Source organism: Pan troglodytes, chromosome 8, assembly GCF_028858775.2.
Source record: "Pan troglodytes isolate AG18354 chromosome 8, NHGRI_mPanTro3-v2.0_pri, whole genome shotgun sequence".
Classification (NCBI taxonomy): Eukaryota; Metazoa; Chordata; class Mammalia; order Primates; family Hominidae; genus Pan; species Pan troglodytes.
In genome coordinates, this window is record NC_072406.2 from 112,392,015 (window position 1) to 112,405,399 (window position 13,385).

The window sequence follows — 13,385 nt, forward strand, 5'->3', positions numbered from 1 at the left end:
TTTGTGTTGCTTATAAGCCACCCAGTCTATGATAATTTATTATATCAGCCCAAACAGACTGACACAGACCATCTCATGTGGCCAAGGCAGCCCTTAGGCCAGGGCAAGCAACTTCCAGGCCTTATCTCCATGACCCATCTCTGCTGATACACTAACCGCTATGAACATGTTTCCCCAGGAGCCTGAAAACATAGGTCTTTCAAAAATGTTCTTGCCCCACCCACTGAGTGGAAAAGATGGCAGAGTTCAGCTGTGAGGAACTAGGAGGACCAGGTGAAGGGCCACTCACCACGCCTGGGGAGGGAGCCAGCCACCCCTTCCTCTCCAGCATTTTCAGCTTTGAGCCTACAGCATCAATCTGGGACACTACTCCTTCCAGGACAGTCTCCAGCTGCAGAACTCTCCTTGTGAGCCTGTGTGGGATTTGAGAGAGACGAATGGAGCAGAAATCTGTGTCTGGGGGCTGGATGTTTAAAGAGCCAGGGTTCACAGAAGGGCATGTGTCCTGAATGGAACAAGGAAGGGAAGACCCAGCCTTGTAGGCAGAATTAAAGGGGAGCGGAGGTTCTCCCTGGGGTAGGACAGAGAATTGGAAAGTTGTGGGAAAAAGTACAAGACAGGGTATCGTAATAGAAGTGTTGCCAGCCCTGAACCAGCCTTTCTTGGCTGCACGTACATGTAGAATTCTTCTCCTGAAACCCAGCCTCCTGCTCTGGCAGCCTCTGGACCCGATTTGCCTTGTGGGCTGCTCACAATAGATCGGCCTAGTTTCTCAATCTCAGTGTTGAGGGCCACCTGCTCAGGAAGTCAGAGGTTAGAGCGGAGGAGATAACTCTGGGAAGCCATCAGCTCCTGTTCTATCACCCGCTCTACTGGGATCTTAGGACCAAGGCTCAGGTTCTAGTTCTTGCTATTCCCCTTCCCTCCCAGACTCTGGAGACAATAGGGTCAGGGTGGTGGTGCTGGACCAACCTCTGGAGGAGTCACCTCTCAAAGAAAACACAAGATCCTAGAAGCCTTGATGAATGAGGTGTTTACTAGAGGCCAACTCATTTTAGCAGAGGAGGGACACTACCAGTGTTCTTGGCACTTTCTAGGCTGCTGTCACCCTGCCTTTGACTTTTTTTGGTCCACACTGGATAGGGATGGAGCAGGCACAGTAGGGACAGCCAAGAATCCAAGTCTGAAAATTCCCAAGAGAAGGCAAGTCCTCTGAGGGAATTATCAGTGATTCTTGGGCAGTTGGTCATTTTTCCCTAAGCCTGTGTTTTAGAACATGATTCTCAACCTTGGCTATGTATTGGAATCACCTAAGGAGTTATAAAAAGTACTGATGTCTAGGCCCCACACCCAGAGATTCTGGTTTAATTGGTCTAGAGTGTGTGTCCTGAGTATGAAGATTTTTAAAGGCCCCCCAGGGTATTCTAATGTGCAGCAGTTTGGGAACTACTATTCTAGAGAGTTCTTTACTATCTATGGGAGAGTTTTCAGGGTGGGTTTGTGTTCTAGGTATGTTGGGGGAAGGGGAGGGTGAGCTATTTCCTTACACTGCCTCTCCACCCATCAGCCCAGCTCACCCTCTCTTCCTCCAGGTCCTGTCGCATTTTTTCCTGTTCCTTCTCATCCAGAATACGATTCCCATCTCTGTCAAACTTGGTGAAGGTGGCCGTGAGCTCAGTGATTTTATGCTCTGCGTGTCCCAGTCTGAGAAGAGGATGATGAAATGATTTCTGCCCAGCTGTGGCTGTGACCTCTCAGTTATGGACTTCCTCACTCTTTTGCTTGACTGTGGCAAAAGTTTTGCTTCTGGAAAAGAAGGTTCTCCAAAGTCTAGCAATCTTACCCCCAGGAAAACACTCAGTTCAGTTTCTTCTTCCTCTCCTGACTCCTGCTCACCAGGTTCAGGGCCTCATGACCTCCTACAGGGATTATTGCAAAATCTGTTTGCCTCTAAATAACCTGCTATCCCCCAGCTTCCCCTTTACTCCCTACCCCTGAAATCCATCCTCCATAATACAACTAGAGTAATTAACCTTTCTAATATGCAGATCTAAAAATGTGCCTTCTTGAAATCCCTTCTGGCACCCTATTCTTTTGGCAGAGTGGTAGTGTGGCCTTTCTCAGTGTGGTCCTTGCCTGTTTCTCTGGTCTCATCTCCTGCTATGACCACCACCCGTCCCCGCCCCTTTATTTAATACTTAGCAATGCTCAACTACTTATTCCTCCTGTGTATGTTGCTTGGTTTCAGACCTCTAAGCTTTTGTATGTGCTTTCATCTCTTCTTGGAAGAGCCTTCCTCTGCTTGTCCACTTGTGAGCTATTCATCCTCCAATATCCTATTTAGACACTACCTCTTCCAGGAAGCCTTCCCTTAAGCTCAGAGATAGAATTGATCACCCTCTACTCCTAGTCACTTCTGTTGAACTTATTCTGTGATTCAGTTTATTTGCAAGTCTATGAGCTCTTAGAAAACAAAGACTTTGTCCCATTTAATTAGGTTGTCTCCTAATCCCAGCACTTTGGGAGGCTGAGGTGGGTGGATCACTTGAGGCCAGGAGTTTGAGACCAGCCTGGCCAACATGGCAAAATCCCATCTCTATCAAAAATACAAAAATTAGCCGGGCGTGGTGGCACATGACTGTAGTCCCAGCTACTCAGGAGGCTGAGGCATGAGAATTGCTTGACCCCGGGGAAGCTGAGGTTGCAGTGAGCCGAGATTGTGCAACTGCACTCCAGCCTGGGCAACAGAGCAGGACTTTGTCTCAAAAAAAAAAAAAATTATGTTGTCTATTACTCAGTGCCTGATCTGCAGCTGGTGCTCACAATGTATTTGTTCAATGTGTATTAATATGTTTGACTGGGAATCAGGGAGTGAATGGCTAAAGGAATAGATGAGTGTTTGTGGGGAAGCATAGAACAAAAATCAGAGTTTTGTGGGAGTGGGGTGTGTAGTCAATGATTAGGGAATTATTACATTGTTTCCTAAGAGTTGTTCAACAAGATCCAGGATGTTATAAACCATGGTCAGAGATCTTTAAACCAAGGGCACAGTTCTGAAGGTCAGGAGCGGAGACCTACGGGCAAAGATCTGAAGCCTGCAAGTCAAGATCAGAGGCCCCTAAACTAAAACCAAAGGCTTATAAGCAAATGAAGTATGGTTGAGGGTTGAGGACTTAAGAGACTGGTATTAGAGAAGGCTGGGTCTCTGGTTGCTCACTCCCTTAAGGTGTTGGTGAAATCCTCAAACTGGATCTCCTGCTCCCCACCCTGCAGGACCTTCTGCACATCCGAAACCCTCTCCTTCCTCAGACGCAGTCTTAGTAGGGTCTTGTTGTAGCCCTGAAAGGGAAAGGAAATAGGCACAAGTTCTCACAGGCTGCTCACTCATCCCTGGCCCCCAGCCCCACCCATAGTATGCCAGGCTTCCAAGGATAAATTTAAAGGCACACAAGGGCACAGGCACCTCAATCAGTCAGGAACAGACCAGGACACAGAGCCTTAGACTGGGGCACTGATGGAAATGTGTAGCTCAAGGAGACTGAGCAATCACCTGTTTCAGGAGGTCAGAAAGTTGCAGCTCATCCTTCTGTCCAGCCAGCTCCTCCTTGACCTCTGAATATGTGTCATTGATGATGGCCAGGAACATGTTCTGGAAAATAAAGTGGGGACCTGGGTCCTCACCCCCAGACCCACTGAAAGGATTGAGCCCACTGACCCCATTAATGTCCAAGACACGTGTTCCAAAGGGGTCAGTGCTCTCAACCCCAGTTCGGCAGCCCATCAATCCCTGCCTCTCAGGGTCCCCAGAGCCCAGGCTTTCAGCACAGTTCTGTTAGAGATGGATCATGCTTCTTGACCAACCTGGTGTCCTCACTCTCAGTTGCTGTAGTAACCTTTCTGACCACAGAGATACAATAACATATGCCACAGACCTCCTTTGTATAAGGGCCCATCAATCATTGGAACTAGAAGCTTTTCAGGGTGAGAGTACAATTGTGATCTCTTTTTCATCTACCCCCCAATCCATATCTGTATCCCCATCCATTGATCAAATAAAGAAAATTGCTGGCCTTGTTAGTAAAAATAAAATCCAAGAGCTGGGCACAGTGGCCTACACCTGTAATCCAGCACTTTGGGAGGCCAAGGCAGGCAGATTGCTTGAGTCCAGGAGTTAGAGACCAGCCTGGGCAACATAGCAAAACACTGTCTCTACAAAAGATACAAAAATTAGCGGGGTGTGGTGGCTCCTGACCATACCAGTGGTCCTATCTACTCAGGAAGCTAAAGTGGGAGGATAGTTTGAGCTCGGGAGGTGGAGGTTGCAGTGAGCTGAGATTGCACCACTGCACTCCAGCCTGGGTAACAGAGTGAGACCCTGTCTAAAATAAATAAATAATAACCCAGATTTTTCATGGTTGGCAGGGAGAGAGAACTACCAAGTAGTGGCAGTAGAAATCAGCATGAGATCCCCAGAGGAAGGGGAGTCTTGGAGGACGGTCGTAGAAGCTTCCAGGTGCAGCTACTGCTCCTCATGAGGCACTTTTCTCCCCATTTCCATCCTTGGAGAATGAGGGTTTGATTTTACTGAGGGAGTCTGCAGGTTCCCTTATACTCTGCAAACCTGCAAACTGACCATGCTGGCTGTACTACATTAACCATCTCTCAGAAGATCCAGACATCGGCCCCCCCACTCACTCTCCATCCTTGATTTGAGAAACTTATCAATCCTGAGTGAGGGACATACTAGGACCAAAACTCCACCCTGCAGGCTCTCTGTGTCCCCACCCCTCAGAGAGACCCTCACCAGGAGCACGAAGAAGACGAAGAAGACATAGGTGACAAAGTAGGCAGGGCCCAGGATGCGGTTGGCATTGTCGATAGCATTGTAGTCAAAGTCCCCGAGGATTATCCGGAACTGAGTGAAACTGAGAGACCAGGTCTGGGCTTTACCCAGAGCCTAACAAACACCCCCCATCCCACTTTCCTAATCACAGACAGACCCCTCACCACACGTTCACCCCAATCTGATAGACACAGGGCAGGGTGCTTAGATTATTTAAGCACACACACCAGGGCTTCTGGAGACCCTCACACAGACGCTTTGAACACAGACACGCAGACACGCACGTACCCATCTTCCCCAAGGATACATACACCCGTGGAGCTGGAGGGTGAGGGGCCAGGGAGGAGTGAAGGGGACAGGACACACACATGCACTTGATGAAAGTGCTAAAGTTTTCCACTTGGGTCCCGAAAAGCAGGTAGCCGAGTTGGGCATAGGCGAAGAAAACAATGAAGAACATGACGGCGAAGCCCAGGATGTCCTTGGCACAGCGGGCCAGCGTGGAGGAGAGCTGGGTCATGGTTTTGTTGAAGCTGATGTACTTGAATATCTGGAAGGACCATGTTGAACCAAGGGTTGAAGAAGGAAAAGGGAAAAGCATTGAAAAGTCCATGCCAAGGGCCTATGGAGGCCACAGGAGTTGCCAAGCCAGACAAAGAAAATGAGACACATATTGAAGAAGGGAGAATGATACAAAAATTAGCTGGGCGTGGTGGCACGCACCTGTAATTCCAGCTACTTGGGAGGCTGAGGCAGAGAATCACTTGAATCTGGGAGGCAGAAGTTGCAGTGAGCTGAGATTGCACCACTGCACTCCAGTCTGGGCAACTGATTGAGGAACATACTGGGACCATTAAAAAAAAAAAAAAAAAAGCCGGGCACGGCAGTTCACTCCTGCAATCCCAGCACTTTGGGAGGCTGAGGCAGGTGGATGGCTCAAGGTCAGGAGTTCGAGACCAGCCTGGCCAACATGGTGAAACCTTGTCTCTACTAAAAATACAAAAAGTTAGCTGGGTGTGGTGGTGCATGCCTGTAATCCCAGCTACTCAGGAGGCTGAGGCAGGAGAATTGCTTCAACCCAGGAGGCAGAGGTTGCAGTGAGCTGAGATCGTGCCATTGTACTCCAGCCAGACAACAGAGTGAGACCTCGTCTCAAAAAAAAAAAAAAAATGTCAGGGGCGGTGGCTCATGCATGTAATCCTAGCACTTTGAGAGGCTGAGGTAGGCAGATCACCTGAGGTTGGGAGTTCGAGACCACCCTGGCCAACATGGTGAAACCCCGTCTCCACAAAAAATACAAAAATTAGCCAGGCGTGGTGGTGGGTGCCTGTAGTCCCAGCTACTCAGGAGGCTGAGGCAGGAGAATCACTTGAACTCAGGAGGTGGAGGTTGCAGTGAGCCGAGATCGCCCCCACTTCACTCCAGCCTGGGCAAGAGCGAGACTCCATCTCAAAAAAAAAAAAAAGAAAAGAAAAGAAAAGAAGGGAGAATGAGTGCGCCTTGAAGCAAAGCTGGGTGTGGGAATCCCAAGTACCTTGATCCAGGCGAAGAAGAGGTTGACAGCATTCATGTTGTTGTACTGTGTCTGCCAGAAGGCGAGGAACTCAAAGTCTGCATACGTGTTTGGCTGCTGCAGGAGCTTCCCCATGAGCCGATTCACCTCGAGGGTTCGGAATATGTGGAAGCCCACAGCCACAATGGAGAGCTGTCACACAGGGGTCATGGGGGTGTCAGAGAAGGCAAGGGGATCTCAAGGGAAGTTCCAAGATGAGGCCCCAAGGGAGAGTCAGGGTAGGTAAGACAGGTGGGAAAAAAGCCTTCCTTGCTGACTTGTTCACTATCTCAGTTTCAAATGGAACTGGGTAGGATGACTGGGGAGCATCTTAAGTGTTCCAAAGCCCAAGAGAAGGCATTGGGGACAATGGTAAATATTAATGTATAGATTGTAAAGGGCTGTAGGGAACTGGAACCAGTCATTTCCTTCCGCTCCCACCACTTCCAAGCTTTGGTCAGGAATTGAATGTGTCTTGTTAATAGGAGGGAGATGAAGATGAAGGGGCAGAATATTTGAATAGAAGACAAAAGGCATGGGTTTCCACAGAACAGGTCATAAAGACAAAAGACAAGAGAGGAGCAGAATATAGTACACTAAAAAAAAAAAAAAACGCAGGGCTCAGATGACAGGTGAGGAGGAGAGGAGATGTGAGAGACAGGGTTTCCCAAGGGCTGAGAGAGGGGAACATGTCTCTCTCACTTAGGGAGCTGTTAAACGATGATTTGACCAAAAGTCATAAGGAGGGCTTAGGGCTCCAAAAGGAAGAACCTGGAGCCCCTATTAGGGTGGAACTCCCTCCTCACCCCAGAATGTCCCAAGTCCTAGATATCTGTCCCTCACCAAGATGACCACCAGGTCCAGTATGTTCCAGATGCTGCTGAGGTAGCGAAGCCGGTGAATGTGGAGCTCCAGGATCTCTTCCACCACATAGTAGAAGATGAAGACGCAGAAGATGACCTCACAGCCAACGATAAAGAAGTCCCAGTTGCTGACATAGCGGATCAGCTTGACTGTGCGGATTTGCCAGGATGGGATGGCACCTCCTGTAGCTGGAAACTCCACCACCAGCCTATAGGGGGAGGGGGAGATGTCCAGTGGAGCCTTGGCTGGGACGGCTCCTCCCACTTCCTCTCCTCTCCACCCCCACCACAGGGTACGAGTTTAGGGAAGGGTCTCATGCACAAGAGACGGGAACCAGGAGCCATGGACAGGGTGATAAAGTAGGGAAAGGGGGCTCACCTCAGGACACAGAAAAGATTGATATTGGCATTGTAGACTGAGAAGTCGATGAACACCACTCGAGTGCCCCTGTCCAGCCATAGCCCCTCCTGAAGGGCCCGGAGGGCCTCTGCACTACCCTGTCGGGATCCTGGAAGGTCCAGGTAGTAGCCACCTCCGCTGTAGCTTGTGAGCCTGCCCCAGTGGGAGGAGCCCCCCAACTCATCCTGCGAGTGGTATGTCCACCTGCCACAGAAAATGCCGGCTGAGCCAGCCCAAAAGTTCATCTCCCAAGGCAATGGCAATGCTTTATCATTGTCTGGGCTTTACAGGTTTACATATTGTGTGTGTGTGTGTGTGTGTGTGTATGAGATATGTGATATATACATATATAATGTATCATTTATTATTCTGTTTGATACTAACAACCATTTGAGAAGGGAGAGTGAATATTATCCACATTTTGCAGAAGAGGAAACTATGAAAGAGGTTACCGAGATAATCCAGCTATAAATGACAGAACTGAAACTCAAATGTAAATCTGATTTTTCACTATGTCACTCAAAGATTTGGATGACAAAGCCAAGCCCCACTTTTGGCCCACCTTGAATAGTCCCCCTAAGGGAAGCACCTGGACCAGGAGGAAAAGATCCTCCAGCTCTGTGATTGCACATCAGGCTCCTTCACCCCATGTTTCTCCATTCTATCCACTAAACTTTCTACCCTGGGTGCTTATTTCCTCCCTCTTCTGTCCTGTCCACCCTTTCCCCCTTCCTCCCTAATTTGTCATCCATCCTTGACCCCTTGCTGCTCCACGTATCAATCTCAAGGGTTGGGCTCTTCAATTTCACCCATTTTGTATACCCCTAACCAACTTCTAGGCAAGAAAGGAAGCTTTCCCTGGAAGGACTACGTGCAAGGTAGGACAAGTGTGATTGCAACCTGTGTGTGGGAACAAGTCTGGAGGCTATTGCTGTGTTTGCTAACCTACCTCCTCTGTTCCTGAGTGACACAGACCAAGGTCCCCAAACAGTCACAGCTGGGATTCAGGGAGATGCCCCCCGAAGTCCCTTAAAGAGCTCTGAGGCTCTTTAAGCCTCAGTGGAAGTGGTTCCCAGACCTTGGGATGGTGTCAGGTTTAGAGGGGCAAGCCCTGTGATATTGGTAGGACAGGCTCACTCACGCTGTGCCATTGAAGGGCCCAAAGGGGAGTTGTTCTTCTTTGTCTGGAGAGTAGACATCATAGCAGCTCAGAATGTCCTCCCGGAAGTCTTCATGCACCACACAGGAGTCATTGCGGACCTTTAGCTGCCGCAGCCTCGGAACCCCCAGCAGCATGTTCTCATAGTAGATGAAGGAGTGGGAGCCATGGCCCAGGCTCTGGTTGTTGTACCATTTCGTCCAATACAAACTGTCCAGTAGTGGGCCCTGGGCAAACTGAACCACAAGCTGGCTTGAACCTTACCCAGCCTCCTCCTGACCCCCTACCTTTAGAATGACCTTTGCCCTCATCCTCCGACTCCCCAGCTTGTCTCCAGTCTGCTTTTTAAAAAATTATTGTTATTATTATTATTATTATTATTATTTTAAGGGACAGAGTCTTGCTTTGTCACCCAGGCTGGAGTGCAGTGACACAATCTCGGCTCACCGCAACCTCTGCCTCCCAGGTTCAAGCGATTCTCCTGCCTCAGCCTCCCGAGGAGCTGGGATTTCAGGCATGCATCACTATGCCCAGCTAATTTTTGTATTTTTAGTAGAGACAGGGTTTCACCATGTTGTCCAGGCTGGTCTTGAACAACTGACCTCAGGTGATTTGCCTGCCTCAGCCTCCTAAAGTGCTGGGATTACAAGTGTGAGCCACCGTGCCCGGCCTGCTTTTTAAAACTCCTCCATTGACCAATTAACCTTGACCAGAGTCTGACCTGAAGTGGCCCTACTCTTTATTTAAAATTCGTTTTGAAGTTCAGCCTTACCTCTGACTCCCGATACTAATCTAACTCCTGGTTTAATTCCCTGATTGCTGTATTAATCCCTTACCCACCTCCACCTGAACTCTAGACTAACCCATTAATTCAGCCTGGCCCTTTGACTCAGTCTGATCCCTGACTGATTTGATTTCCCAGCATAAGGTCTGATCCATTGTCTGACCTGTGGCCTCAGGCCATTGAGAAAGAGAGGGGAGGGGTAGAAAAGATCTTATACTCACATCCCAGAAGTCCGCCATGCTGCTGATGGCCTGAAAGGAGACTCCAGTGTCTGATGGAGTATGTAAGAAGAGCTCAGACATCACTTTGGTGTAGTAATAAGCACTGGAGCTTGTCATTCCATAGGTCACTAGAAAACAACCCAAGAGGCTATGTCCTTCTCACTGTTCCCCCAGAGGAGACAGGAAAGCCTATTGCCCTGGAGCCAGAGATGCTTCCAAGATGGAAGCCCATCCCCCATCTGGACCCATCCCCTAGACTTGGTTAGGAGCCTAATGGTGGCATGAGGAAGCCAGGAAATGCATTAGGGAAGGGTTGTAGCTACAATGTCTCCTCCTCTTCTTCCAACCCACCTCAGAAAGACTGAACTCCACTCAGTAGTTGTCTTACATTGTTATTATAAAAATACACTTTTCTTTTCCTGAACCAGCTTAACTTCCCAGTTCTTACTCCCCAGAGTGAAGATATTCCTGCCTTCTGCACTGTGTAGTGATTCCTTTTGTCTGCTTCCAAAAGGTAGTGATGCCTTTTGGAAAGTGCCCCCAAAGTCTAGAGTACTCCCTCTAGAGTTCAAGGCCTTGGCCAAACACCTTACAATAGAGATGTGGTCTCATGGCCCCTGGTGTCAGTGGCTGTAGCCATGGGAGTGGCAGGTAGGCACAGCACCTCTGTCCCTGGCATGACTAGTACGATCAGATGGGCACAGTCATCTCCTGAGAGAGCGACTCAGTGTTCCCAGATCAAAAAAGACCTAGGAGCAATCACCCTGTGATTCTCCCTGTGCACACATTGTGTGCAAGTTAAATAAAAAAAAAAAAGACCTGGCCTTTACCCTGAAGAACTTGATCTCCCTCATGCACCCTAACACATCCATCCAGTCCCATGTGCCAGTAGGGCTGTAGGGAGCTCTAAGTTTTGTTTACAAAGCAGGATTCTAAAAGTATAAGTCATTTATTTAACAGATTGTCCTTCAATTTAAGTTAGTCTAATGTTTTCTTATTTTTAAATTCAGTTATGCATTTTTGGGAGGGATACCATAGAAGTGATACTGTGTCTTTCTCAGTGCATGATATCAGGAACTACACATTGCCTGTTCATCTCATTACTAGTGAGATTAACTTCGATCTTTTGTTAAGGTGGTGTCTGCCAGTTTCTTCAACGTAAAATTACTGTTTTTCTTTTTGTAATTAATACGTGTTTTTGTGGGGAGACCCTTTCAAACTGTGTAAATATTCTGTTACTCATCAATCATTCACTTTCACATAGCATGAATGAATGCTACTTTTAGCATCCCTTGATGATTTTTTGCCTGATTATTACTAACATTGTCAAATGGTGATTTTTTTTTTCACTCTTGTTGCCCAGGCTGGAGTGCAATGGCATGATCTTGGCTCACCAAAAACTCCGCTATCAGGGGAACCTGCCCCCGATAATTCAACGTAGGTTCTTTTCTATTTCCCTAAGTGTCGGCTGGTCTGAGAAATAAAGGGAAAGAGTACAAAAGAGAGAAATTTTAAAGTTGGGTGTCCGGCGGAGACGTCACATGTCGGCAGGTTCCATGATGCCCCCTGAGCCGTAAAACCAGCAAGTTTTTATTAGCAATTTTCAAAGGGGAGGGAGTGTATGAATAGGGTGTGGGTCACAGAGATCACATGCTTCAAGGGCGACAAAAGATCACAAGGCAGAAGGTCAAGGCGAGATCACAAGGTCAGGCCAAAACTAGAATCACTAATGAACTTCCATGTCCTGCTGTGCATGCATTGTCATTGATAAACATCTTAACAGGGTTCAAGAGCAGAGAACCAGTCTGACTAGAATTCGCCAGCCTGGAATTTCCTAATCCTAGGAAGCCTGAGGGCACTGCAGGTGGCCAGGGTGTGTTTCAGCTGTTATCTGCAGCTGCATAAGGCAGACACCCCCAGAGCGGCCATTTTAGAGGCTCCCCCCACCGGGAATGCATTCTTTTCCCAGGGCTGTTAATTATTAATATTCCTTACTGGGGAAAGAATTCAGTGATATTTATCTTACCCGTTTTCAGTAATAAGAGAAATATGGGTCTGTCCTGCCCGGCCCACAGGCAGCCAGACTTTAAGGTTATCTCCCTTGTTCCCTGAAAATCACTCTTATCCTGTTCTCAAGGTGCCTAGATTTCATATTGTTCAAACACACATGCTTTATGAACAATTTGTGCAGTTAACGCAATCATCACAGGGTCCTGAGGCAACATACATCCTCAATTTACAAAGATGACAGGATTAAGAGATTAAAGTAAAGACAGGCATAGGAAATTATAAGGGTATTGATTGGGGAAGTGATAAATGTCCATGAAATCTTCACAATTTATGTTCTTCTGTCACGGCTTCAGCAGGTCCCTCCGTTCGGGGTCCCTGACTTCCCGCAACACTCCGCTTCCTGGATTCAAGTGATTCTCCTGCCTCAGCCTCCCAAGTAGCTGGGATTACAGGCATGTGCCACCACACTCAGCAAATTTTGTATTTTTAGTAGAGATGGCGTTTCTCCATGTTGGTCAGGCTGGTCTTGAACTCCTGACCTCATGTGATCCGCCCACTTTGGCCTCCCAAAGTGCTGGGATTATAGGCATGAGCCACTGCACCGGCCTCAAATGGTGATTTTTTTTTAATTCCACAATTCCTTCTCCATTTGTTAGTTGACATTCTCTTCAGAAGAGCTTTCCCTTATTCCTAATTCATGTATTCATGCATACACACACACACACACACACACACACACACACACACATATCAATTAGAACCTATGGATTCTTGGCAGCTTTTTTTCCCTATGGGTTATAATTTATTATTTATTTTGTTGCTCAGGTTTTTTTGGCCAGGAAATAAGAGGCAAAGAAAAACTAAAGAATTGTTCCAGGTTTGGCCAGGTGCAGTAACTCACACCTGTAATCCTAGCACTGTGGGTGGTGGAGGTGGGCGGATCACTTGAGCTCAGGAGTTCGAGACTAGCCTGGGCAATATAGCCAAACCCCATCTCTACAAAAAAAAAAAATTACAAAAATTACCCGGGCATGGTGTTGCATGCCTGTAGTCCCAGCTGCTTGGGAGGCTGAGGCAGGAGGATCACTTAAGCCCAGGAGGCAGAGGTTGCAATGAGCCAAGATCATACCACTGGGTGACAAAGTGAGACTCTGTCCCCCCCCCAAAAAAAAAAATTGTTCCAGGTTAAATGGGACTAAAGAAATTTGACTTGATATAAATGTTCTAAAGCAAAAAAAGAAAAAAATTGAAAGCTAATCCTGGACCATAATTTTTTTCCTTTTGCTATAAAGGCTGTCAGTGGTGTAATTGGTGAAATTGTAATATGGTCTGTTCATTAGATGATAGTACTGGATTGCTGATAAATTTCTGACTTTGATAAGAGAATATCCTTGTTTTTTAGAAAATACGTATTGAAGTATTTAGGAACAAAAGGGCATTATGTCTATAATTTACTCTCAAACTTGTGTGTGCGTGTGTGTGTGTGTGCACATGCACATGTGTGTGGAGGATGGGGAAAGAGAGAATGAGAAAGGAGAAGCAAGCATGGTAAC

General features: G+C 47.5%; 1 protein-coding gene across 5 annotated transcripts in view; it reads right to left on the minus strand.

The window, feature by feature from the left end:
- Window positions 1–13,385, minus strand: part of PKD2L1 (polycystin 2 like 1, transient receptor potential cation channel) — a 42,786-nt gene that overhangs the window by 1,586 nt on the left and 27,815 nt on the right. For 4 of the 5 annotated variants that reach the window (XM_063782069.1, XM_016919117.2, XM_001168415.5 and 1 more), the window contains 12 exons: window positions 9,823–9,950; window positions 8,800–9,053; window positions 7,638–7,862; window positions 7,239–7,467; window positions 6,378–6,548; window positions 5,212–5,393; window positions 4,805–4,925; window positions 3,551–3,649; window positions 3,218–3,339; window positions 1,578–1,704; window positions 677–795; window positions 290–413 (listed from right to left, as the gene is read on the minus strand). In XM_063782069.1, coding sequence (XP_063638139.1) covers window positions 290–413; window positions 677–795; window positions 1,578–1,704; window positions 3,218–3,339; window positions 3,551–3,649; window positions 4,805–4,925; window positions 5,212–5,393; window positions 6,378–6,548; window positions 7,239–7,467; window positions 7,638–7,862; window positions 8,800–9,053; window positions 9,823–9,950 — 1,901 coding nt within the window. The remainder of the gene's footprint in view (window positions 1–289; window positions 414–676; window positions 796–1,577; window positions 1,705–3,217; window positions 3,340–3,550; window positions 3,650–4,804; window positions 4,926–5,211; window positions 5,394–6,377; window positions 6,549–7,238; window positions 7,468–7,637; window positions 7,863–8,799; window positions 9,054–9,822; window positions 9,951–13,385) is intronic. The other variant, XR_002938248.2, reaches the window with a different exon arrangement.